The sequence below is a fragment of the Rhea pennata genome, chromosome 1 (assembly GCF_028389875.1).
Source record: "Rhea pennata isolate bPtePen1 chromosome 1, bPtePen1.pri, whole genome shotgun sequence".
Taxonomy (NCBI): domain Eukaryota; kingdom Metazoa; phylum Chordata; class Aves; order Rheiformes; family Rheidae; genus Rhea; species Rhea pennata.
In genome coordinates this window covers 173,189,496-173,215,914 of record NC_084663.1, presented here as the reverse complement: position 1 = coordinate 173,215,914, position 26,419 = coordinate 173,189,496, and the positions used below count along the sequence as shown (strand labels likewise).

Here is a 26,419-nt window from a genome sequence, read left to right as displayed (position 1 = left end):
AAACACACAAACTGAAAATCCTGGGAATATTTCTTCACTTTCAGAAACATTTATTTTCATCCATAAGACAAACTATGGACATACTTGAAAACAAATGTGCTCTTGCATTCTTACATGTGCTTGTAAAAAACACTTTAAAAAAATCTATAGTTCTACAAATTATTAAAATACGTATTTAACAGTAAACATAAAATCAGTTTCTGGCAGTTTGTAAGGGAAAATACGTAAATACAAACAATTCATGTATGACTTTTTATTAGCTATTATATATCCAACTATTGTTGTAATTTCTTTTTCTTTTTCTCTGGTTCATTGCTGACACTTGTCTCTGTAGTTGGATTTGCAGGCACATCTCTTCCTAGTATCTACAGTAAAATAGAAATAAAAGTCAGGAAAAGGTTAATCAAAATTTTAGCTTAAACTATATATATTTTAGAAATTAAATAGTTTAAGTTATCCTGATAAAACTTCTAGAAGGCTTGTACAAGTAAATTCAAAGACCATCTCAACATCAACAAATTCTTAGAGTAGTCATCCAAAAAAGAGGTCTGCCATCATAAAACTATCACAGGTAGAACCCTAAATTGAAGCAATACCTGGGAGAAAAACAGGGAGTGTTCTGTACAACAAACAGCACCCCATCCCATTAGTTTATTGCCAACGCTTCTTTTGCATCAGGTATTGCACAGTGCTTTTTCAGTTGTTCAAGTGCTTACAAGGAAGTGGTAGCTGTGGAATGAGAAAGACGCAAAAGCAGACCTTAAAAGTGAAATGCAGACTGTTAGGTTAAAACAGTCCCCATTGTAGCATTTTTTTAAAGAAGTTCTGCTGGTATCAAGCACAGGACCAGAGAGAGCCTCAATGTGTAGTTGAGGACACTGCGTAGTAAAAAGAGATGTAGATTTAGCAGAAACTGTAAAAACTTGAAATAAGTGGAAAACAGACTCTACCTACACTGAGAAGCAGCTAGACTCTAGAACAGTTAACACCATAGAGATATAGTATTAGGATCTTATAAAGAAAGGACTGACATTTATATACCTCCTCAAAGAACCAGCGATTTATACAGACTTCCCTGGATGCCCTCAGAAGTCTGAGTTACCACCACAGTTACACAGTAATTTACTGGAACAACAACAGCAACAACAAAAAAAAAATCCCAAGTTTTTACTTAAAAAAAAAAAAAAAAAAAAAAAAAAAAAAAAAAAGGTGTGTGTGGGGGGGGGAAAGAACTGTGAAATTCAAGAGAGCTCTTCAGCAAAACTTTAGCAAATCATTGTCTTTCCCATCACTGGAATCTCCCTGATGCACCCAGAAGGCAAATTTCATTTAGAAGCTTACATTGTTTTCAGAAGTCTGTGAAGTGAAAGCAGATCTGTTTTGTTGAGAGTGGATATAAAGCAATTGCTACGCTCTGCTGCTAAATATATATTTACGTTATATCTTCAATTGTAATGTAAGGTTACTGACAGGTAATATATTCCAATGAGTTACAAAACCTGTGCTTACCTTTGGTTCTACCAATACCATGCGAATTTTCTGATGTTGAATGTTAGAAGCATCTAACATAATGTTCACTTTAACTTTGTCAAATACATGGAATGTTGTGTCTTCCACAGTAAGTGATGGTACCTAAACATTGAAACTTTATATAAACAAACTTACTGCTTACATCTTATTTTTATACAAATAAGTATTTTTATGCAGAATTTTTAATGTAATGTGCTAATAGAAATTAAGACAAATTATAGTCATGAATGTCCAATGTGTCTTACTACATAGTATATGTGATAGTATATGAATAACATAGCATATATTATTCAGATAGGTCTGATATATTATTCAGACCTATCTGAATAATATATGCTATGTTATTCATGTATTATTAATACTTACCTTGATACCTGCCTTACAGAAACCCATTCTTCCTTTAGATTTTTATTTAAGCCATCTTACGGATTTATTTAATAAACTTTTATTTACAGAAGACTACCACCCTCCAAAGCCAGATAGAACAGATTTTAGTCATTCTGATCAGTTATCAAATCAAGAAATAAAGCTAATTAATAATAAAACCTATAAAACATACCTCACTGTTGAACTCGAGCCTTGTTTTTGGCTTATCTTTTTCTTCAAAAAAGACTGTTCCTTCTAATCCATATTTGGGAATCAGGACCACAATTGCATTCTTTCTTACAAATAATATATATGCATCTTCATTCACCACTCCTTTGGTTTTAAAGAACAGCTAGAACAGAAATCATCTATATGAACACTGTAACACTCTCTCACAGATTATAAATGTATTGGCCTATGAAAGTAAAACATTCATGGGCAAATACAAATTATATGAGTGATCATTACAAAACATATTAAAGCAATTCAAATAATTTTATAAGCTTTTTATAATACCATTGCACTGTTAAGCATTTATAATATTCACAAGAAACAGTAAAAAGAATTCTCAAGATGCCATTATGCTTATTTTTTCAGAACTAGCACTGTAATTTTGAAGCTTTTTCCCAAAGAAACAGCACTTACATTCTTAATCATTCCTGCAGACTTGATTTGTTATTGCCATGTAACAAACAATGCAATTGCTATGACTCAATATTCTTCTCCCTTCCTTTAAAAACAACATGAATTTTCCACAGTTAATCCCCACATCTCAGAACTACTTACCTGTGTATGAAATGCAACAGATGCTCTTTGTGCATATTGAGCCATTTTATGTCGGTAATTGAGATTTTTACAGAGATCTGCTAGTTTGTGTTTATCTGTAAGTTCTGGGTATGTACTGTCTGCTCCTATAGCCACTGCCAAAAGTCGATGTACTATAATGTCAGCATACCTGCAAAAAACAGACTAAATGATCGATCACGCATCAAAATGCTGTCTTAAAAAAAAACAACAAAAACAACAAAAAACAACCAACATTATTAAGTTCTCATAGATGGTATAGACCAAAAATCCATTGTAATATTGATAGTCTGCTGCTAACTCTCTGTATTAATTCAAGATCGTGTTCTCTTTGTTGACCAAGGGATATTCTCTACTGAGACAGAATGGACTGTACTGCTTTTTTCTTTACCTAACAGTAAAGAATTTCTATGTTCTAGCAGTAGAGCCTGTATTATTGAAGGTTTACAAAGAGGGAACAAAGTTGATTTTTTGACTCAAGAATGATGTTTTACTGTGGCAGCTTAAGCCACTCTCTCTTTTCACATTAGTTAGGCAAAATCAATGTAGAATGGTACTTCAATACTACAGCTCTTCGAAGCATAATTTCACTTAATTTTCCTGCTTAGGTAACCTTTGTTATAAAACTTGAGCCAGGAACCTTTGAACACTTCTGTTAGTAACTGAAATTTAAAATAAGGACACTTAGAAGTTCCACAAATATTGCATAGGAATTTCATTCCACATATGAGATTTAACTTGAAATGTTTCTAATGAACAAAATATAATGACAATTATTTTATTTAAACTTAGCTATTTCTTGGTTTCAAAAAAAAAAAAAAAAAAACTAAAATTTTAAAGAGGCACCTTAATATGCATACTTACATGAAATTTCATTATAATGTCTCAGAGAAGTAGTAAGTTTCCAATTAACATTGCTTTTATATGTCAAGTGCAATCTCCTTACAAGTTTACATTATGATAATATTTTGCAACACAGTTCCCACTTAAAAATGATTGGTCAAAATCTGCCTCAGTCTCTTGTTGACTTATTTAATTCTAAGTGGTCCAAAATGCACTTCTGTGCCAGAGAAATATATATTAGGGATGTATTGCTCATTCGTTTTTAACTTGTGAGTCTTTATTTATCTTTATCAGGAATAGTCTGCAGTGAACTTAAGAGTACCGAAGGACTTAAATGAAGACAGAACACCATGTAAGCCATTGCTTCTCCAATCCAAAACTGAAGAACTTTAAGTAACTAAACAGAAATAGCATTTCTTTTTAAATGGAAAACAACATAGTTTAAAATAGTATTTCTTAACATATAAATCACTTTCTCTTTTCTCTTTTGTCCTCTGAAACTTTTGTTAAATAGAGGTACCTTCTGATGGGTGAGGTAAAGTGTGTATAAATAGGTGATGCTAAACCGTAGTGATGAAAATCATTATCCATTCCAGAACAGAAATAGACAGCTTGCATCATGCATCGAGTGGTCAAAATTCGCAACAGTGTATTTAGGTATGGGAAAGCAGGAGACTCAGCTTTGTCTAAAGACTCAGCTAATGCCTTTGCTGAATCTGTCTTAATTTCCAAATTCTGCAGGGAAGAAAGTGAGTCAGGCATTACTGGTAAATATTAACAGAGTAGAAGCAGCAGTACAACAGCTAAATACATACTGCTGATCATAGCAGTTACTTAGCACAGGTATCAACCAGATAAATTCTGAAGCACAGACAGCAACCTAATGGAATGGCATTATAAAAAACAAACAAAAAACCCCACACCTATGCACATACCTATCCCTCATTTTCATTAGTGCGCTATACAAACAGTGGAAGGCTAAGTCAATAGTCCAGAAACTCAAAAAAGGCAGCAGTTCAGAACTAAGAATAACAACTTTATACTTATTATTTACTTTAGCTTGTTTTTTTCCATCTCTTTTCTAAATACTAAATCAGAAAGGATATGCAATAATAATAAATGGTAAAACTATGAGGTGACCCACAATTCTATTTCATTTGTATCACACACTAAGATTTTCATCCAAGTACAACATAAGAGCTAATCAATCTTCTTGTATTTCTGCCACAAAAGTTTTAAAACATGTACGCAGAAAAGTGACCTGTAAAACTGTTAATACACGATATAAAGCTCTTTCCACATCTGCCAGTGATCCTTGACAAAGTACAGAGAGTTTGAAAATAAAACACGTTTTTAATTTCCAGTCCCACAGAGTCAGTTTCATCACAAGGTCAGTAGCTTTCCTTCATGTACACCACTGACAACAAAAGATTGATCTACAGATCAAAGTATGTTTTTATTATGGTAAAATAACTGAATGTTTACCAATAAGGCATAACAAAATAGAGTATATTACCACTCAATTGTGTTAGTTCTGTCCAATGAGGAGAAGTTAAAAGTAACTTTGATTTATTTAAAGGACGTTTTCTAGGCAGAGAAATTAAGGCTGATGAGAAAAACAGTACTTCTTGAAATCATTTTCAGATTAGAAATGAAATCATTATTCCAGGTACAGATCAGGGGAAAGTCAACTGGTCTGGGTTTTGCTTGTCTAAAATATAGTATTAAAATTTAGAAATTTCTCTCTTATACTTAAGAGGTAGAAAAAAAGAAAACAAGGGTGGTGGGGGATAGAGTTTCAAGGAAAAGAATTATTAATGCATAATCTTTAACCTACTCTGACAGTTTAGCTCAAATGAGGACCACAAGGAAACTCATATAGAGAAATTCTGAAACTGGAAAAATTATGTTCCGTTTCAGGCTTTGTAATTAAATCAGACTTTTTTCATGCTATAACAGCCTCTAGCTGTTCTAAAGAGAGGACAGGAACTATAAACACATCTGAATACATTTTCCTATTTCCTGACTTTAACTGAGACATGTTATTTGATGTAACTGAACAGTTTAAGTGGATCAATAGTGTACACGGAACCAAAGCAGGTTTTTAAAGCGTATCTGGCTTGGAGAAGATAAACTTTTCAAAGCACACAACAGTTACAATACAAGAGACTCAAAGAGTGTTTTGCTTCCTTTACCTAAGATCTTTAAAAAGCACAAGATTGATCCTTTCATCTTGATGTACAGATGCCTTGCTGCAAGTACTAAAGGTCGCAAAATATAGCAGATACACTTTAATACCTTCCAACACTTATTCTTTGGAAAGCAGCTAATCATAAAGAAAACACAGTTTTTCATAATTAACTCACTTCATTAGTATAGTAAAAACTTGCCTTAGACTTTGCTGCTTTCACAAGTATGTCATAATTTGATGGGGGAGGAGCAGGATGTTTTCGGAGCAAGGCAAACTCTGAGAACTCATCATATATTTTTTGTGCTACAGAGATATTGGCAAGCAACATGAACTCTTCAACCATGGAATTTGTTTCTCTATCAATAGAAAAAAATTGTATTGTTAGAAGAGCATTGAATTATGTATTTGCTTTAAGTGCTTATTGAAGAAAAACTTCCTCATCTTGACAATATTATAAACAGTAAACTCATGTCTTTGAACTTTTATACAGTACAAGTAGGCAAACATTTTTAAGCACAAACACATAACATAAATATTTACTAAGTTTCAAATACTGGGAGGCAGAATAAAAAATGCAAAGAAATACTCAAAAAATTCACAAATTATATTAAAGAAAAGTGCACTTTAAAATGGCATTGCTCTCTCCACAGACACCATCAGATATGCCTCTTTATTTCTGCTTAAGCAATCTAATAGTGCTGCTTCAATATTAAGTTTAAAAGCAACATGTTGCACAGCATAAGTTATGAAAGTACTGATAATGGAGGGTAGATTTCGGCACAGAAACTGAGTAGTACTGAGAGAAAATAAGTATCTAGCGTCAAAAATTTGAATTAGTAGCTCCCTTTCCAAACTCCTTTCTAAGAGTCTCTGTATCATGCTGCACATGTGCAGTAAGTGCTCTGTCGTTCTTATGGTTTCTATGCTCCACAACACCAGATTCTATTTCCTCTCCTTTGGTAATAACATTAGGAGAGTATCACAGATAACTCAGTGGGATGGCAGAAGTACAGAATCTAGTATTCCACTAAATCAGTAGTAAAGACTTAAGCTTAAAGCACACAGTTAAGGCTTGTGAAGTAAGAGATTTTACCAGTTTATATACTTCATAAATAGTGTAAAACACACAGGACCGACTCTTCTAGGATTGTTGTCCTGCACTATTTACATAAACTTTGTATACCCTTAGTGCAAAGTAGCTGCTCAAACACCCCTTTCCTTCTAGTTAACTCCCTGCCCCAAATTAACCAGCTGAGGAAAATAAAAGGGCATACTTAAGCTCCTTAGTTTGTAGATCGATGGGATCATGAGTTTCACTGTCCATGTGGAAACGAACTTCTGGTGAAGAAAGTGTTAAAGCTCTGGAAGAGAGTAAGTGGAATCAATGAATTACAACAAAGCAGAAATGGCAGCTAGGTTGCAGGCCTGTGCACAACATCAGAATTTAATATGAAAATATTAGCAGCAGAAATTTAAAATAAATATTTAAAATTAGTGTTCAAATTAGCAGAAACTACAGTGTTGGTCTACATCATAGTCAGCTAAATTCTCAAATTTAAAATGCTACTCCTCTGGTTGTGTTTTTATAATGACTACATGAGATCCATGTTCCTGATTTGTTTTGCCACAAAAAGGAAAAGTTAGCATTCTCAGTTTATATTTTAGAGGGAATTTGCAAACAAATGCAAATCAAAAAGGCAAAAAAAACTTCTTTCAAGTGTTTTTTTTTACTGGAAAATGGACATAAAAGAACATTATAAAGTCTGACAACAATAGAGAGTTAGAAAAGAAAGTAAATAAAAGGTAACAGAGACAATAAACAGATTACCCATTATCAATTCTTTTCTTCTTCAAAATTTTTGCTAATTTGTTTAGTGCACGTAAGCTGGTAGTAACATCATCATTCATGCCTGCTGAATCAATTCTCATCTGTGCTTCAGCATACGTGAGAGATGCCTTGAAGAGAAAAAAAAATAAAGGCAGCATAATGCATAATTGAATAATGAAGAAGATTATAGATTCCACTGTTTTTAACTGAAAAATTATGGCTACTTGGTATATATAAACCAGGTCCAATGTATATCAACAGATTTACACTTAATTTCATAGCAAAGTAACTCCACAAAAATATTTCCTGTTCTTTTAAACATCTGTTATATTTCAGGATTTAAGAGTCATTTTCTAATTCTAAGAAAATATAAATCAATCAATCAAGAAAATCAATCAATCAAGAGAAAGAAGGAAACTTTAGCATCAAGGTTTTTTTCTTTTTTCCTTTCCTTTCCTTTCCTTTTCCATACTGCTCTTGTAAAAACGTATCTAGGTTATTTTTAGAAAGATAGTACTATTAATGTGACTAACCTTGGAATTAATAACACTCTTTGTAAATCTGGTCTTTAGAATTTCAGCCTTATGGTTCATCTCCCATATACATGAAAATGCAAGCCTATGAGAAGAAAATATCTGTTAAAATCCCCACATACACATTTGAAGTTTCTTGTCAGAATCTAAGTATGGATCAAATACCTGTCCACATTAGATCTCAAGGAACACAAGTTGGAGCTAAGTAACTCTGGAACCATATCAATTCTCTGCAAAATAAAAGGATAAAAAGCGTGACTTGTTATTTTTTTAATTACATGACAACACAATAGAAGTTCAGAAACAATATAACTGATTTATTCATCATGAAAATAAGGATAAATATATTTTCAGATTTCTGAAAGAAAAGTATGCTACATTAGAGGAAACTCATTCCAGGATCTATTTAATTATCAATTGGTTTAGTAAAGATATTCCTGTAGAGAAAATGTGGTCTGTGAGAAATAAGTTATAGTAAACAGGACTAAATGTACAACTGAAATGTATATAAATCATAGGCACCAAGAGAGATTTAGCTATCACAGGAAAAGACTATGGAAAGGGCAAAACAAGATCACTTCTTTTTACAATTTCAGATCCATATTAAAACATTAGTAGTCTAGTTTTAGAACTACACGTTATACATGCTTCAAACATAGGAGTCAAAAGGGATATTTTTTATTAAAAATAATAGTATTTCTCCCATTTGCTGAGGAGTCTGACTGACAGAAAGCACATTTGTTTTGATAAGAACAGTATGCAAATTAAGTGCAGCCCAAATTCTACTGGTTTTTGATTCTACTGTTTTAGGCTGGAGATAATGGCTGTACTCCCAAGAGATGAAAATAAAAGAAAGAAAAAACTCAACCTCTTTATTTTAAAAATCCTTTATATAAAAACCAATTACTTTTTCACACAGGTACACTGTTGTTCCTCTTTTTGCTGATTCCTCATCCAAAGCATTTCCTGGTCGAATAAAATGACTGACATCTGCAATATGTACACCAACCTAAAACAAACAAACAAACAGCATAACATTATGTATTTTTTGAAACAAGGAGGAAAAAAATAATCACTCTCAACATGGAAGAACCTTTCTAAAAATCTCTATTTACAATCCAATTTACCAGTTACCTGCAGCAGCTCTTAGTTATAGGAATATTTAAGTTATATTTTATCTATATTAAAAAATAGTTGAAGCAATAAGGCATGCATATGTTTAGTGAGAAGTTACATTTATTACATTCATTAGCAATGTAATTCCTCTTGCTTGCAGGTCCAACTAATCTCCCTGTGTTTTTTTCTTTCTTTTTTGGGGGGGGGAAATTTCAAGAGTGAAATAAATAATTCCATGACTGTCTTAAAATCATTTTTTTCTACAGTAATATTACAGAAGTAGCTCCACTCTTTCTTCTGGTGACTCCTTATCCTTGCTGTAGATGGCCATATTTATAGAATTTATTTACAGCTTTAGCTGAGTATGTCACATTCTCATACCAAATAGACAGAAAGCAGGGTAAATTCAGAAGACAGATTTAATTCTCACACTTTGACGCTTGTCTAATGCAAGTCAACTCTATTTATTCCTATCTCACAACTGGGCAAACATCATTAATCTCTTTTACAATCTATCTGGAGCTTTGCTTGTGTCATTTCCTATTGTCACTGCTGCATTGTTGGAAGAATAAATAATGTCTCATTTGATAAGAAAACAAAATACCTCCAGATTTCCATTTTCTAATTCTCTACAGTGTAATGCATCATCAATATCTGTACAGCCAGGAGGATCTACACTACAGACACACAGCTGCCTTAAGTCCTCCCTGTATTTCATATCCTGGAATTAAAAAAAGGAAAAAATAAGTTAAAAGACTATATTATATAATTGAAGTCAAAATCATCATTTGAGAAAGGTACTTCTGATAAGCTTTTCCAAAACAACTAAAAAATTCAGGTATGCTAGTTTTAGGATAGAATTTATATTACTACTTACTTATAAAATGAAATTGCACAGCAATAGGAAAATCTAAGAAAGATGTAAGATCTTGAGCACTGAAACTTGTTTTATTTAACAGTAAACAGGAGGAGAAATAGAACAGAACATAGTATTTTCTTGGTCTCAGAATCAGCAGGACCAAGAAATTTTAAGTGAAATTTTGAATCTGATGTAAAGTTAAACAAATTGTTCTGGATGTGATTTCTCTCAACTAACTTTAACTGTCAAAGGCTTATATGTCTAGGACAGTTGAAAGGAAATGCAGTTTGGAGGGATTTACCTTTGTACAACGGAAACTAAAAGATCCCAGATAAGTATTTTAAGACTAGACCACTAACTTCTATACAACTAATGTTAGAAAGATAAAACCCTCCATCAGTTTCCAGGTTCAAAGAAAGTTCCATGATGGTATTTTTTGTACATTTTAAAGCAACCATTTTGCATATTTAAGTTACCGAGGATAAAATCACTTACAGCATTCAAAACAAGCTATTTTACAAACAGCAACTTTAACAACTCTGATTTTTATATAGTTTCTTTTTGTTTGACTAAATACTTTATACCAGGATATACCAGGATTATACCAGGATATCTTATTACCTCAGAATATTTAGTGATAACATATGGACTGCCGCATTTGGTTAGAGAAGATACCTAGCAAGATGAAAAACTCTTAGAGATGATCTTACATTGCACAGTCATCTTCAGGAATGTCAAAAAAAACTATAGTTCCACTTGAAGAAGGTGGCATAGTAATTATTACAATACTTTAAAAATGAGTTTCATTACCTCTTCTGTGATGCTCCATGGCATCTTTGGTAGGAAACTAAGGACAGCCTGGGAGAAAGGTTGATGGGGAACATCATGTTCAAGCAGAAGAACTTCTGTCTCAGTCTCTTTATCTCCAGCATTTCCTAAGCTCTTTACAAAATGACCCTAAGAAACAATATATATACGTATGCATGTCAAGCCAGACTAAATATTTGAGCACTCAAACAATTATTTGAGATGATAATCCCAAAAGGCTTTTACTGTGTTAAACTACGCAGTAGGAATCATCTTTTCTTCTTCAGTTACTTTCTCATTTTAAATATTTAACTGACTCAGTAAGTCTGAACTTTTTATTTCCCTCTCTAAAATTTACTGACTCTTTTCCTGGAAATAGTCTTAAATTCTCCACAGATAAAACAAAGATTGTAAAAATGGCAATTCAGTTTTTCCAGGAAAAAAAATGATTCCATAAGCAAGAGAACAAATAAAGTCTAATTTTCTATGGATTTGTGTTGTCATACACCCTACCCCCAAATACCACATTAATACTAGTTCCTTCCTCATGTCTCTCATCCCCTGCAGCAATGCTGCACTTGCCTTAACAATTTTTCCAAATATTCCAAGTTCCCTCCATATCTCTAAATACACAAGAGATTCATTATAAGCTATGTACTTGTAGACTAGCCAACGAGTACCCACTCAAAACCTAATTATTATTCATCAATGAACTGGAATGAATGAATGAGTGTCCTTGCTCTCTCTTCTATCCTCCTGTTTATTTACACAAAACTTTAAAGAACTTAATTATCTATAACTCTGCTCCATTGGCAATTTAACTGAATGTGGCCAATGTGTACTTGCCAGGATGCTGATCACTGTGTGGGATGAGCAGACAGAGCCAGAGCAGAAGCCTCATTTCTAGGAATCCAGGCTAAAACAAGGCAGTCCCTAGTCCTTTTTAAAGTACCTTAGTTAGCACATATATATTTACTGCAGAAGTTGAGGACCAAACTTTCTAAGTGTGATAAAGCATAGCTGGGTTATTTTTAGGGTGGGAGGAGGGAAGGGGAAGAGGTAGAAGTGAACTAAATTATTTAGAGATTTCTGTAATTTGCGCCAAAGAATGGTACACAAATCAAAATTCATGTCAACACTTCTTTGAAGTCACTCAGTACTACCGATAATAACAAACACCTTGCAAAAAATCAGATAAGTAACAGTTCAAAAAAGAAAAAAAAAAGAAAAGAAAACTCACATTAGGATACCTGGAATTCCTGGGCCAACCATCAATAGCAACAATTATTCTTTGTCCTTCTAATGTATCTGCTTGTCTGGTTTCTATTCGAATGCGGGGAATTCTGCGATCAGCTGGTGTAAACAAATGACGCCTTGCCTATTAATAGAGAGAAAAAGGAAAAAAATAATTTCTAATTTAAAAAACAAATTCTGCGTTTCTAATTACTTGATATTGTCTTACCTCTTTGATCTGTGATTTGGAAAGCATGCCACAAAATGGTCTCCAGTTTCGCTTTATAATGCCCACTACTTTTCCTGTAGGTCTCAGCATGTTCTTGTTAACAGAAGCCTTCAACTAGTAGGAGGAGTTAAAAACACAAAACTGTATTAACTCATTAAGTTAACATGTTTGACTACAGCAGACTTCTCAAGCCACAGTGGCAACGAATTATGTATTGCTATAATGTCATAAAGTATATTATGACTTCATAAGCAGAACTATGCCTCCCCACCCACTGTCCTTTGCACAACTTCTAATATTTGTAGTATTTAACATTACTATCTTGAGTTTTTTACCTTTACATTTTTGGACCTAACATGAGAAAACAAAGAAGAAAATGGCAGAAAAAAAAAAGACTCTGAAAAAATGACATCTCATACTGTCTCTGCTTACCCTCCAACTATCTCCAGTTTCTTTTCTCACTGATTCTTCCTGTAATTTTTTATTCTAGTTATGTTGCTTTTGCATTCACCTTAAAAGCTGATTCTCATCGTGATATAACATCTGCTCCTATTTCAGCATATCCTAATCTGGGCATCAGCATATAGCTTTGCAAGATTATTTAATTACTACTCAGTAGGTACCTGAGTTCATGTAGTTTAACAAATTAATTTGGGACCTTATGACATAGATTAACCGCTTCTTCCCTTAAAATAACAAACTATATATTTTTATACATAGCTCCATATTTAAATGCTTATTATAGCCTTACGGTTGCAATAAGTTCCCAGGAAAAAAAAAAAATCTGTGCTCACAATAGCTTTTAGGAATCAGTATAAAAGATATATAAATCTAAAGCCTTTCAACACTCTTGAGGTACCGCAGATTTCGTATCTCTTTCAACGTAACTGAAGAAAGCTAACATAAGAGTTCTCTTTCTTGTTAAAATTACTAAATTTAAAGAATTTGAACAAACTCTCTAGAACATCTCTTTTCTGTGACAACAAATCTTACTCATACCACAAAGAAGAGAGATAATGGGGAAAAAGGCAGACAGAGTATAGAATGAAAACCCTCTTATTTATTTCATACAATGTTTTCTTTCTCCTCTTCATTTTCAATGTCATCTTCATTCTGGCTGTCATCTTGTAAGACAACTGAAGATGGTGCTACCCATTCATCTTTTGCCAACAACTCCACAGCTACAATGTCTTCATGAACTGCTCGATTTAAATGTTTAAGTCCTTGTATAATTATCTGGATTTTTTTAGAAATAAACATAGTAAGATAAAATAATGAAATGCAAATATTCAAGACAACAGTAACAAGACACAAGTCAAAGCAGTAGAATAGATGAGAATACACACACATGAGCCCTGCACATGCCAAAGAACATGCCATTTTATGGCATGTTTGAGATGCATTTTTCCCTCTGCCTAGGTTTCTTTCTGTTCTGGTGTTATTTCAGTATTCCAATTTTCTCTATAAAAACAGTTGTTCTCCCCAGACATTTCCTCCTACTTTCACCCCCAACTCCCTCTTTCATTCAGACAACTCTTCTAGTTTGGCACGTTAGGGTCCTCCACAGACTGCTGGGAGATATGAAAAAAAGAAATGGAGAGCCAGAGGAACACTTCAGAGAGCAAGACTTTCTGCTCCAGCTGCAACCAGAAACAGAAGACAACTGCTGCAGCCTGGAAATAGTGTCTGCGCAACAGTATCAGTAAGCAGAAAACAGGGTTAGACTGCTTGGAGGGGAGCAGTCTATCTACTTATCCTTAGGCATTAAAATAAAAAGAAAAAAAAAATGCAAAAGAACCCTCCAGTGCTTGCCATAGTTCATCTGAAAATCCTCCTACAAAATTGTTTCTTTGCCTTTCCAAATACAGTTCAAAACCAATTAAAAATGAAATAAACAATGCTATATCCAGATCAACTGAAAAAAAACTGTCATGATAACTAATATTCAGTTCTAATTTATCAAATACTTTATTGAAAACAAAGTACATCTTTTAAAAAAGGTGTAATATATCCCTTGAAAGGTGTATATTACGTATTTCAGTAGTCAATATCCAAACAAACAAAAACAAAGGAAAGAAGCAATGGCAGGAAAACACAGAAGAGGAAAAACTATTATAATACTCATTTTTAACACTACATGATACCAAGAAAGAATTATATTTTAAGTCATTACTAAGGCTAGTTAAAGTTCATAGTGTGAAGTTAAAATGCAAAACTCACCTCTTTGTTTTCTTCAGCATCTCCATGAACCCAAACAGTAGCTTCAAGATAATTATCTCTGCTTGCTCTATAGGTTCCTTGGAGGTAAATACCAGATTTTATTCCTTGCTGTAATTTGCTAAGAGGAAGATGTTCTGGAAAAAATATTTTTCCGCTCTCTATTTCTTTCTTTAAATAAAAAATAAAGTTTGTCAGTCCATTGCATTTGTAGTCATTCCAAAACTGAGCTCATGAACATGAAACTCAAGCTAGCATAATTCAGATTCGTAACTATCAGTAGCAAAGAATATCCACAATAATTAAAAATGACTATGAAGTAGTAACTTTTTTTTTTCTAATTAAGCATAAAAGTACAAAGAACATAGAAGAATGACAATTCTGGGAATCCCTCTTCTTTTCTGATGCTTGCAGTTATTCAAACATACTCCACAAGTGACATAAGCTTTTATGTTTATTTGGATATACTTTCTACGTCATACACTTAACAAAATAAAGTATTAGCAGAGTACTGCATGGTAGATCGTATGGTATACAATTTGAGTAGCTATATGAAACATTATGCAATTATATTACTGTGACTCAACCTTGCAGAAATTCAATCCATTAAAGCTTAATGAAGTTCAGGTAACCACTAAAAATATTAGCTCAGCCCTCCACTTTCCTCCCACTCTTATATATCCCACTCCATTTTGTTAGAATTAGCTCTGATGGAATAAACCTTCAGTTTTTTTTGGTAGGATTAGTTTTCTGCTATGTCAGTGTTATATGAAAACATAAACCTTAGTTATGACCACCATGACGCATAAAGAAATAGAAGAAGTAAACAATTTGTGAGCAGAAGCCTGCACTTCTATCAACTTAAGTGACCATAAAAGCCAGAAAATGCTTTTGAAAAACAATAAATTAACACATGCTTTGAAACAACATATAACAAAACAAATAACTAAATGATTTGCAATCCAGATTTTTGTAGTTTTCATTTTAGTTCAACTGTTTCTAACACTTACATGCTTTTAATCAATTGTTACTGTTTTGTCTTCACATCAGAGTTGTCTAAAGCACCCAGCTTTTTGAAAATAACTAGCTGATACCTTCTAATAGGTATATAAGCAGTTCCTAAAACAGCTGCGATATTTCTCTTTCTTTCAAGATGTCAAAGATTCAACTGTCAAACTGGTAATGAAGTCCAGAGTCTTCACTGTCTAAACTGATACTAGCAGCCCCCAATAGAGTCCAATGTTATACTGCAAACCATTTATGATTCACTTATTTTATACATAAAAAAATAAAAACATACCCCTTCATCAGATACACAAGCAAGACGGTCTACAAGATCAGGATTAGCTATCAAGCTTTTTATATACTCCTCACCTATAAAAGTACACACATAAATATTTAATCAAGATATGCATGTGATTTAGGTCTGAAGACACTAGTGGGAATATATATCTCAGCAATAAATTAAACAACCATACACCACTTTACTTACATGTATAAGCAGTTATCCCTTCCTCTAGAGCTTTCTCTTTATTATTCCTGTCATTTGTTAGGAAAATAACTTGGATCTTCTCCTCATTTTTCATTTTGTTCAAGTGTTCACTGTACCATTTTACTGCTACCCGAATGGCTCTGTCATTGCGGTCATTAGACGTTTCTCCTTGCTCTTGCTCTATGTATGTTTCTCTAGAAAGAACAACAACAAAAAAAAAGAAATAAAAAAATCTACATACATCAATCGTTACAAACGTTTTTCAGACGGAAACAAGACTGAGATGCCACAAGAACCACCGCTGTACGCATTTTTATAATATGTGTAACATTCTACAGGCCCAGGAAGGGTCAAGAAACAGGAGAGTTGGGAAAAATAACAAAAAGGTATTAATTTTTAATAAAACCTTCTCACTGATGATTGAGGACTGTAAGGAACATAAGATAAACAGTTAGGTAGAACTATGATATAATAGCAGTGGAAACTACTTGAGAGCACAAATAAACTCTAATTAATTGCTTCTTCATTCCTTAGAGCTTTCTGTCACTCCAAATGACTCAAAGATTTTTGAAACCTGTGATAGACTGGGCTGGTAAAGTTAAAAGTATTGGGATATGTTTAAAAGGGACAATAAAATGGACAGACATTAACGTAAAAGGAAAAGAGCTCAGAGCAGAATAAAATTCTCAGTTGGAATAACTCTTATAGAGGATTCCAAGAAAAGCTTGTTCCGTTGGCTACAAAACAGGTATGTGCTCCCCAGATCTGACTCAAAGCTGTATTCTATTACAATTCTGTATAATTCTGAGCAAGTACACTTTCTCATGTACAACTCAAACTCAGCACTAAGCATTATTTTCAGAAAAGTAATTTAGTGAGCTATACTATAGGCCTAACCCCAAAATTACTAAAACTGTTATTGATTACAAGGGTTTTTGGCACAGATCTATTGCATCTCGATCAAGTAATAGTATTTTCATTTTCTAATAAAGAAGGATATTAAATGAATGCAATGGTTCAAAAATTTACTTCCAACGCTGAAATGTTATCACAGTAATAGCTGAATATAGAAACTATAACAAGGTTATAAATATTTTGAACTTATTAGCTAACCAGTGGACATTCACAATTCAAAGTTTCCCATTGGTTATAATGCAGCATAACTGTTCTTATACTCTTGGGAGTTCAAGTCAGAGAATGTTTAACTGCTTGGCCATTCAGGCCAACTAATATAGTCAAGCAGATGAGAAATCAAAATGTTTCTACAAAATGGAAAAAGAGAAAACAAAAAAAACAAACAAAAAAAATCAGTGGTTCCTGACTCTGAGCTCATTCCTAACATGTAAAATATTTTTGATAGCACTGAAAAAGTGAAAAATAATATGCAAAAGATCTGACAATCATTTGTTTCACTCTGGAATTATTTTTTGTCCTTGATTATGACTATCATCTCTATTACTATTTGCAATTAAACAATAAAGTATTTTTGTTAACTTTGTTTTCCTATATACATGTATATATTAGATGCATACACATAAAGCATACATATTATATGGAGATATATCTACATATGTACATATGCATACCTATATTAATTATAAAACGAAAAAGCACCTGGATCAAACAAGTATTTCCAAACAGGATTCCTTAAAAGTCTTGGTCTAATTTTATTTACCCAGCTTAACATTTTCCAGTCTGTTTCCCAGTTTCCTTTACTGGCCATTGGTATGGCTTTATTATACTCCATTCCACACTACCTTACCGATGATGTTCATTGGTGAAGGAATAGAAATGTTTTTCAGGGTTTGCAATCATGTCTCTAACTCGCTTGTATACTGGCGCACTCCGATTCCTGACTTCTTGTAAAACTGTCTGTAGCACAATGACATTTTTAATAACGGGATCTTCAAGTATATCAATCTGAGGAACAAAATGGAAATGAATCAAAATCATTATTTATTTCCATCCAATACTTGACTTTAAATATTTGCTTGATTCTTAATATATAAAACTAACATGAATAATGAGATGCACTGATTATTCCTTTTCCTTTCATTGACAGGAAACTGAAGAATATATTAAGCAGCTTCCTTCTGCTTGCAGGAAAAACTTTCAAGTATTCTAGTCTCCTGGTGACAAGAATTTTGCTGGAGTGAGATGAGAACACACTCTGACTTCCACAAATGCAGCCCAAACATCTGCAAGACTCCAGTCAAGTTTATTAAGAACTGGTCTACCCTAGAAATTTTGTTCCTATGAACTGCGTTGTTGCAAATAATAATTCCTGTAAACAAAACATATCTATGCACAAACTGACAGCAATCCAACAGAATATAAACACTGTCTGTCTTCATGAGCAACGCAAAACTTTGTAACAGTGGGCAGATACTATTTAAAGCCAACATTGATTTTCTCCAAAAACAACCCCACTGTTGTGCCACAATTTTCATTTCTACGCATTAACTGGAATTCTGTTTGCTGTGCTTTACCCCTTTTGCAGCCCTAGTTTTTTGAGGAAGAGCATTTCTTTTTCACAACTCCTGATAGCAGCGGCATGCAATAAAGGCAAACGTACAACAAAGCTACATGCTCTTGTCCGGAAAAAACATATGTGCTTAATTTCCCGGGTTTGTATCAAGGAACTGTGCAAATCCAACTCCAAAAAACAGAGACAGCAATAACGATTTGAAGGGCATGGCTAAAAGAAATAAAAACAATGACAAGCCAAGCTTCTCTGCCTCTGATGTTCCAGAGGACAACACTATGATGTAAACGATTTAGAGACATATTCATAGGGCAAGACATTCAATGTTATTCTCTGTACAAGCTGGATGACCAGGCCAAGTCTTACTGTTGCAGTCCTGTTCCAATTGCCAGGTAAAACTAGTTTCTCCTGTTACTAAGATTTCTTAATCCCTGCTGCCCTGCTTCATGGCCATGTACCTTGGCACATTCTCATTCACAGACTGCTCTATAGCATAGGCAAACTTTGTCAAAAGAACATAAGTCGTCCATGGATAACAACAGGCTGAACTTGCTGTTTTGTGGAGAAAACTCTTACAGCCTTTGGGACGGGTAACTGTTAGAACATGAGTGTCATGCACCTCTCCTAAAAAAGCAATGCTAGCATGAATTGCTTTCTGCCTCCAACGTCTGCACGGACAATTCTACTTCATACGGATGTATTCAGAAACTGTGGGAGAAAGATAAATGTCAAACACCAAAGTTGGGAATTCACTGTCTCAGAGTCTTAAGTTCTGCCACCTGTCTTGACCCAAATCTTTGCAGAATTAGTGATGGAGAGCAGAGAAAAGCTTATGCCATGCTTCCAGGGTGGTTTTGTTGTGCATGCAATGTTTCTGCAGCCTCTACTTATCATTTGAGATCACAGAATCATAGAATGGGTAAGGTTGGAAGGGACCTCTGGAGATCATCTAGTCCAACCTCCCTGATCAGCGGGGTCACCTACAGCATGGTAGACAGGGTTGCATCCAGGCGGGCCCTGAAGATCTCCAGACAAGGAGACTCCACAACCTCCCTGGGCAACCTGTGCCAGTGCTCCATCACTCTCTCAGGGAAGAAATTCCCCCTCACATTCAGGCGGAGCTTCCTGTGCTTCAATTTCTGCCCATTGCCTCTTGTCCTGTCACATGGGACAACTGAAAAGAGTTTGTCCCTGTCCCCTTGACACCCTCCCTTCAGGTACTTGTACACATTGATAAGATCCCCCCCCCTCCCAGTCTTCTCTTCCCCAGGCGGAAGAGGCCCAGCTCTCACAGCTGTTCCTCATAGGGCAGGTGCTCCAGCCCTCTGTTCATCTTCGTAGCCCTATGGTGGACTCTCTGCAGTAGCTCCATGTCTCTCTTGTGCTGGGGAGCCCAGAACTGGACACAGTACTCGAGATGAGGCCTCCCCAGGGCTGAGTAGAGGGGCAGGATCACCTCCCTCCACCTGCTGGCAACACTCTTCCCAATGCACCCCAGGAGACCATTGGCCTTCTTGACCACAAGGGTGCATTGCTGGCTCATGGTCAACTTGTCATCCACCAGCACTCTCAGGTGCTTCTCTGCAGAGCTACTCTCCAGCAGGTCAGCCCCCAGCTTGTACTGATGCCTAGGGTTATTCCTGCCTAGGTGCAGGACTCTGCACTTGCCCTTGTTGAACCTCAGGAGGTTCTTCTCTGCCCAACTCTCCAGCCTGTCCATGTCTCTCTGAATGGCAGCACAGCCCTCTGGTGTGTCAGCCACTCCTCCCAGCATGGTGTCATCAGCAAGCTTGCTGAGGAGGCACTCTGTCCCCTCACCCAGGTCATTGATGAAGAGGTTGAACAGGATGGGACCGCATACTGAGCCCTGTGGGACACCACTAGCCCCAGGCCTCCAACTGGCCACTGACGACAACCCTCTGAGCTCTGCCTTTCAGTCAGTTCTCAATCCACCTCACTGTCCACTCATCTAACCCACACTTCCCAGGAGGATGTTATGGGAGACAGTGTTGAAAGCCTTGCTGAAGTCAAGGTACACAACGTCCACCCCTCATCTACCCAGCCAGCCATTCCGTCATAGAAGGCCATCAGTTTGGTTAAGCAGGATTTTCCCCTTGGTGAATCCATACTGAATACTCCCGATCACCTTCTTTTCCTCCACATGCCTGGAGATGACATCCAGAATGAGCTGCTCCATCACCTTTCCAGGGGTGGATGTGAGGCTGACTGGCCTGTAGTTGCCTGGGTCCTCCTTCTTGCCCTTTTGGAAGACTGGAGTGATGCTGGCTTTCTTCCAGTCCTCAAGCACCTCTCCAGTTCTCCCAGTTCTCCAGGACCTTGCAAAGATGACGGAGAGCAGCCTGGCAACAACATCCGCCAGCTCCCGTGGGTGCATCCCATCTGGGCCTGTGGATCTGTGGATGTCAAGTTTGCCCAGAAGGTCTCTAATCCCATCTTCCTCAACCAAAGGAAAATCTTCCTTTCTTCAGACTTTCTCCCTTTCCTTCATGCTCCGGGATTCCTGAGGGCTGCCCTTAGCAGTGAAGACAGAAGCAAAGGAGGCATTCAGTAACTCTGCCTTCTCTGTATCCCTTGTCACCAGGGCCCCTGTCCCACTCAGTAGCAGGCCTGCATTTTCCCCAGTCTTCCTCTTGCTACTGATGTATTTGAAGAATCTCTTCTTGTTGTTCTTGAAATCCCCTGCAAGACTCAATTCCAACTGGTCTTTAGCCTTCCTTGCTGCATCTCTACATACTCTGGCTGCACTCCTATAATTCTCCCAAGTAGCCTGTCTCCTCTTCCACATTCTGTGTATTTTCTTCTTCCGTCTGAATTTGGCCAAGAGCTCCTTGCTCACCCATGCAGGTCTCCTGCCCCCTTTGCTGCACTTCTTACACATAGGAATGCACCACTTTTTAGGTTGGAGGAAGTGATGCTTCAATACTAGGCAGCTCTCCTGGATCCCTTTCCCTGTAGGGGCTTAACTCATGAGACTCCACCAATTAGGTCTCTGAAGAGCCCAAAGTCCTCTCTCCTGAAGTCCAGGGTTGCAATCCTGCTTGTTGCCTTAGTTCTTTCCTGCAGGATCCTGAACTCCACCATCTCATGGTCACTGCAGCCAAGACTGCCCCCAACCTTCACATCTCTAACCAGTCCCTGTCTGTTGATAAGGACAAGGTCCAGCAGGACACCCTTCCTGCAAGGAGCAATCATTCCAAGATCAACATCATACTGTAAGGAACCGAAGCCTACAACCATCTCCAAAGAGCAGAAGAGGCATTCAAGAAAGTTTAGGCTGACAGGAAAAAAAATCGTCTGAAGATCTTGATCACTGCTTCAGAGTCCATTCATTCCCTTTGTCTCAGACCGTACTCAGATCAGAAAAAAAAAAAGTGTTTTTCATTCCTACCGTTCCGGCAGCGAAAGCAGAAAAACAGGCTACAACCTAAAACCAGGATGTACGCAGCGACGCTGGAGGCCTCCTCGGTACGGAACCGAAGGCGGGGGACAGGACACTCCCTCCCCCTTCCCGTCCAGGGATCGGCGGCAGCGGGGCACGGGCGGCAATGCCGCCGCGCCGCCACCGCGCGCATCTCGCTGCGGCCGGCCGCCGGGGCAGCCCGGGACGCCGCGAGCCTCTCACCTGGTGCAGGAGGAGGTTGGTGTCCGGCAGGAGGTAGTGCGGGCCGGGGCAGAGGCGGCTGGCGGCGCCGCCGGGCCGCGCCTCGAGGCCGCCGCCGCCGTCCGGGCGGGCGGCGCAGAGGGCGCAGGCGGCGGCGCCGCAGGGGATGTCCTCGCGCAGGTAGTGCTCGCGCACCACCTTCACCACGGCGCCCGCCCGCGTGCGCTTCAGGAACGTCCGCGCGGTCAGCATGGCGGCCGCCTGCAGCCCCGCGCACTACATTTCCCAGCGTGCACCGCCAGGCAGGAAGTCCCACCTCTCCTGCGTCGCGTCGCGCCGCGTCGCGCCGTGCCGCGCGGCTGAGCGCGGGAAAAGGCGCGGCGGTCGCCCTGGTGAGGGCGTCGCTCCGCCCTGCCCGCCGCGGGGAGGCGGGCGGCCGCGCATGCGCCGCAGGGGCTGCGGCGGCCGGCGGTGGGGGCGGGTCGCTGGCTGGCGACGGTTTGCGGTGCGGCCGTTGGTGCCGCTCGCGCCGCTGCCGTAGCGGCGCGCGCGCCCCTTCCCTTCCTTTCCGCGCAGGCGGGTACAGCGGCCCGCCGGGACGTACCGGGAACCTCCTGCCGCTTTCCATCGGCGCCGGGAGCGGAGAGCTGCCCTGCGGAGGCGGGAGCCTCCCGGGATGCCCAGCCGGCTCCGGGCTCCCCTTCCTTTATAGGCTCTCAAGCACGAGCTGCTCCGCGAATCTCCAGAAGTTGGTAAAAGCTGTGCTCCCCGCCGAATGGTGGTAAAGGTGCGTGTGGTGTCGGTTATCTCGCTTCCAGTGCGTTTGGGAGGTACTGGCAAATCAACCTGGCAAGAATAGCGGGAACTAGTCGTATAAACAATTAAAAGCGAGCGTCAGACTGTTCCTTTAGTGTTTTTTTTTTTTTTTTTTTTTTAACTCATATTGTGGTGCCCGTATTGGGTACTTGCTCATATTGTATGCTTCGTATGGGCTTCAGCAGCTTTCAGCGTCTTCTGACAGCGTGAAGGGCAGGTGTGCATCTAAATTTAACTATAAAATCTTACTAGCAAGCTTAGTTAACACCAGTGCTTAGCTTTGTGCAGTCAAAACTCTTCTTAAAAAAATTATTTAAGAAATGCCAGGAGTCTTCGGAAAACTACTGTGTTTAAGGCTTCTTAAAATGTTTTTTCTAGGCAAATAAAAAAGCTTATTAACATAATATTGATAGGTTTTGCTTAACAAGTCCTGTTTAATTGGTTAAGAATTTTCATAATGTTTTAATGCCGTTCATTTAATTCTTTTGATTTTTGCAGTTTAGTCTTCAGGAGGCTCATCTCTAAGTATAGCCAAAAAAAACCCCTTTGCAAATGGTGAAAGAAAATGTCACATAAAAGCACTAAAGAAATCAGGAAGGTAAATGTCTCTAGCTCCTTGGAGTCTGAAGATATTAGTTTAGAGACCACAATACCAACTGATGATGTTTCCTCCTCCGAGGAGAGGGAAGGTACTGTTAAAATTACTAAACAGCTGATTGAACGGAAGGAGTTGCTCCATAATCTTCAACTACTTAAAATAGAATTATCTCAGAAAAACTTGATGATTGACAACTTGAAAGTAGAATATCTGACCAAGGTGAGAAATGTTATGTGTCATTCTTGGCATAATCTCTTCTGGTGTCTGATGCTTTTAGAGTGCTGTTCGAACTTTCATTGTAAAAAGGATATCTTTGAATTGCTTATGGGGCATCCTATTTTTTTATTCCTATTTTTCTTTTTTTTGAAAAAAAAGAAAAGCTAATGGAGAATACAGACACAGAGAACTTCATGGCCTTGTCCAAGGTATTATAAATGGAAGAAGTGGGATTGAACCCACCTCTAGCTTTTACTTTTCTAAAACAGAGGGAAAAGACCTGTTTCTGTGTTGAAATGATAAATGATTTTGTCCTTCATAAAAAGAAACCTAATGAGTTGTTAACCTGAACTTGAGGAACACTGGAAAAAGTCATTTGAATGCTATTTAGTGGTCTGTCAGTGAAGAGGTGGCTAGAAGATAATGGCATATTAATAGCAGGAGACTCTATTGTATCCAGTTTCAGTGAAGATGCGTGAAATAAGAAAAGTGTGAGAGTATTGCCGCATTTGTATGCAGGCCACGTTTACACCCCCCTGTACGCTAATTCTTCGGTTGTACTGGCCTGTCACTCTTAAGCCTAGCTTGAAATTGATTGAGAATTCAGCTATTTGACTGAAAAAGATCTAACTGGAGAGTGAAGTTTTTATTATTATTATATTAGGGCAAAGCCTATATCATGTTTTATGAAGCCTTAGCAGAGTTGGAGTTTTTGTTGAACGATCATGTTATTGTACTTCTCAGAGCATGGGAGTCCCCATTTTTTTCTTTTAAAATGACCAGTCATGTTACTTTTATCAAATAATTAAAAACATTAACAAAATAACTTTTTAAATTTCATATTTATATTCTTTAGATTGAAGAGCTAGAAGAGAAGCTTAATGATGCAATCCATCAAAAGCAGCTATTGTCTTTACGACTGGATAGCCAGCTGGCACTACAGCAAGAAGATGCTAGGTATGACAGAAGTAAAACAACAGCAATAACAACAACAATCAGCTTTAATGTGTTATTGACATGAGTTAATATTAAATCACATTAATAAAATGTGATGCTTATGGGTTGCTAGAATAAAATTACTTTTGCAGATTATATTAGTATTTCTATTCTAAACTTCTAGCTTATGACTAAATTTGAATTTGTCACTCGCTTTCTGAAGTCTGTGCATTTGTTTTGCTCTTACTAGTACCTGGATTCAAAATCTATTTGAAACTTAGAGTAAGAAGTTTCTTAAGAGCAGTAAAGGGCACAAAGAGTAGGTGGAGAGGGAAGACTCTCCTTCAATTTAAACTGAACTTTTAATATTTCTACAGCCTGGTAGATGACTTGAGAATGGTAAGCAGATGATATTTAGCAGGCACTTTTATTTCCAATGCAGATTGTTTATTGGTTGGAAATGCTTTCTGTTGCTCAAGTAGCAAGTGTTTTTTCTTAATGTTCTGAAATATTCTGAACTGGATCAAAACAAAATAGTCTGACTAGCAGGCTTCTTAAAATTATTTCATTAATTGTTTTAACTCTGGAATAGGATTGTAGAGGGAGGGTACTACTTAATAGTTTCATGTTACAGTAGAAGGCACGCCAACTTAAAGGATGTGACTAGTTCAAATTTGTATTCTGTAGTAAGCCTAGAACAGTTACAGGCCTTTCAAGCCAAACCTGAGAACGGTTATAGCTAAGTCTTTCAGCTAACAGCAAGTAGCAAGTGACTGTCAGAGAAATGTCTCTAATTCTGTATTCTTAGTTGTACTGGGATGGGATTTCATGTTTGCCTGTATATGAGTTATCTGGGGAATACTCAGTACTTTTTTTTTTTTTTTTTTTTTCTAACACCGTCTAATGTGCAGATTACTATCAAAATTGATAGATCTAAAAAGACTAATCTAGTTTCCTTTTTCAAGTCCCTTTGCTGGTTGTCTTGCCTCTCCGTTACTTCAATTTCTATCCCTATTTAACGGAATCTTACACTATGTGCAGAAAACATCCTTGTGTGACTGCTTTGATGACTCAGGCTTCTTTCTGTTTGTTTTTCAAATAGTAGGGCAGACATTTTCTTGTAGTACTAGCAGAGTTAATATTATATCATTGCTTTTTCTAAAGAATAACTAAATTTGAATGAATATTTTCAAGAGTTACAGCTAAGAACTCCAAAAAGAGTAGGTTAGTCACTCCTGGTTTAAAAATAAAAATGTGAAATGTCTCAAAGTGAACATCTGTTTTCTTTTGCTCTGTAGTACCTTGTCACAATAATGACAGTTAAGTGTAAGCTTGTTCTGTGCTATTTTTTTTTAAAAAAAAAGGGCCTTAATAGAGTAGAGTTGAGAATGAAGTGTATGTGTGTATGTAATCTGAAACTTGGATGGCAAGACAGAAATTGAAGTTAATACTGCTTTATTTGGTGATTTACTATTTTTTTTTTGTGGTTTGCATGTGTTTTTCAGCAAGAAGATTAACCTTTCAATGGATGAATTAACTAATTTATAAATTTAGGTCAGCACATCTAGGAATTAATTGTCACTCTTCAAGTTGAGTTTGGATTGTCAGTGACTTTCGGCTATAGTAAAGCAAAACTTGACTGTGAAGCTTTTGGCCCCTTATATGGAGTCTGATACAAGTGACTGTAGCTGTGATGTT

The 26,419-nt window shown here is 37.0% G+C and overlaps 2 protein-coding genes across 8 annotated transcripts in view; one reads left to right on the top strand and one right to left on the bottom strand.

Moving 5' to 3' along the window:
* Positions 1-238: 238 nt before the first annotated feature.
* On the bottom strand, positions 239-22,413 carry DIS3 (DIS3 homolog, exosome endoribonuclease and 3'-5' exoribonuclease). 2 transcript variants are annotated; one of them, XM_062566907.1, is made up of 21 exons: positions 22,177-22,413; positions 17,811-17,968; positions 16,049-16,242; positions 15,857-15,930; positions 14,560-14,727; positions 13,411-13,575; positions 12,340-12,453; positions 12,118-12,255; positions 10,881-11,027; positions 9,816-9,932; positions 9,003-9,104; positions 8,261-8,325; positions 8,096-8,180; positions 7,563-7,690; positions 7,009-7,095; positions 5,934-6,090; positions 4,064-4,278; positions 2,683-2,851; positions 2,090-2,248; positions 1,510-1,632; positions 239-365 (listed from the first exon to the last, which is right to left on the bottom strand). In XM_062566907.1, the coding sequence occupies exons 1-21, from the start codon at positions 22,405-22,407 to the stop codon at positions 276-278; spliced, it is 2,886 nt and encodes a 961-aa protein (XP_062422891.1). In that variant the 5' UTR covers positions 22,408-22,413; the 3' UTR covers positions 239-275. The 2 variants fall into 2 exon arrangements, with proteins under 2 accessions (XP_062422891.1, XP_062422890.1); XM_062566906.1 differs by lacking the exon at positions 22,177-22,413 and adding an exon at positions 20,680-20,785.
* PIBF1 (progesterone immunomodulatory binding factor 1) overlaps positions 22,091-26,419 on the top strand; it is a 124,995-nt gene continuing 120,666 nt past the window's right edge. For 2 of the 6 annotated variants that reach the window (XM_062566913.1, XM_062566908.1), the window contains exons 1-4: positions 22,091-22,191; positions 22,732-22,942; positions 23,470-23,788; positions 24,642-24,742. In XM_062566913.1, the coding sequence (XP_062422897.1) occupies positions 23,537-23,788; positions 24,642-24,742 (353 nt within the window). In that variant the 5' untranslated portion in view covers positions 22,091-22,191; positions 22,732-22,942; positions 23,470-23,536. Of the gene's footprint in view, positions 22,192-22,636; positions 22,943-23,469; positions 23,789-24,641; positions 24,743-26,419 lie in introns of those variants that run through there. The other 4 variants (XM_062566912.1, XM_062566910.1, XM_062566911.1 and 1 more) reach the window with 4 other exon arrangements.

Coding starts and splice junctions, on each gene's coding strand:
- DIS3 (XM_062566907.1), bottom strand. CDS start 22,407: ATGCTGACCGCGCGGACGTTCCTGAAGCGCACGCGGGCGGGCGCCGTG. Junction 1,633..2,089: donor GGCTCGAGTTCAACAGTGAG/GTATGTTTTATA, acceptor TTCAATGTTTAG/GTACCATCACTTACTGTGGA. Junction 366..1,509: donor TGGTATTGGTAGAACCAAAG/GTAAGCACAGGT, acceptor ATTTTACTGTAG/ATACTAGGAAGAGATGTGCC.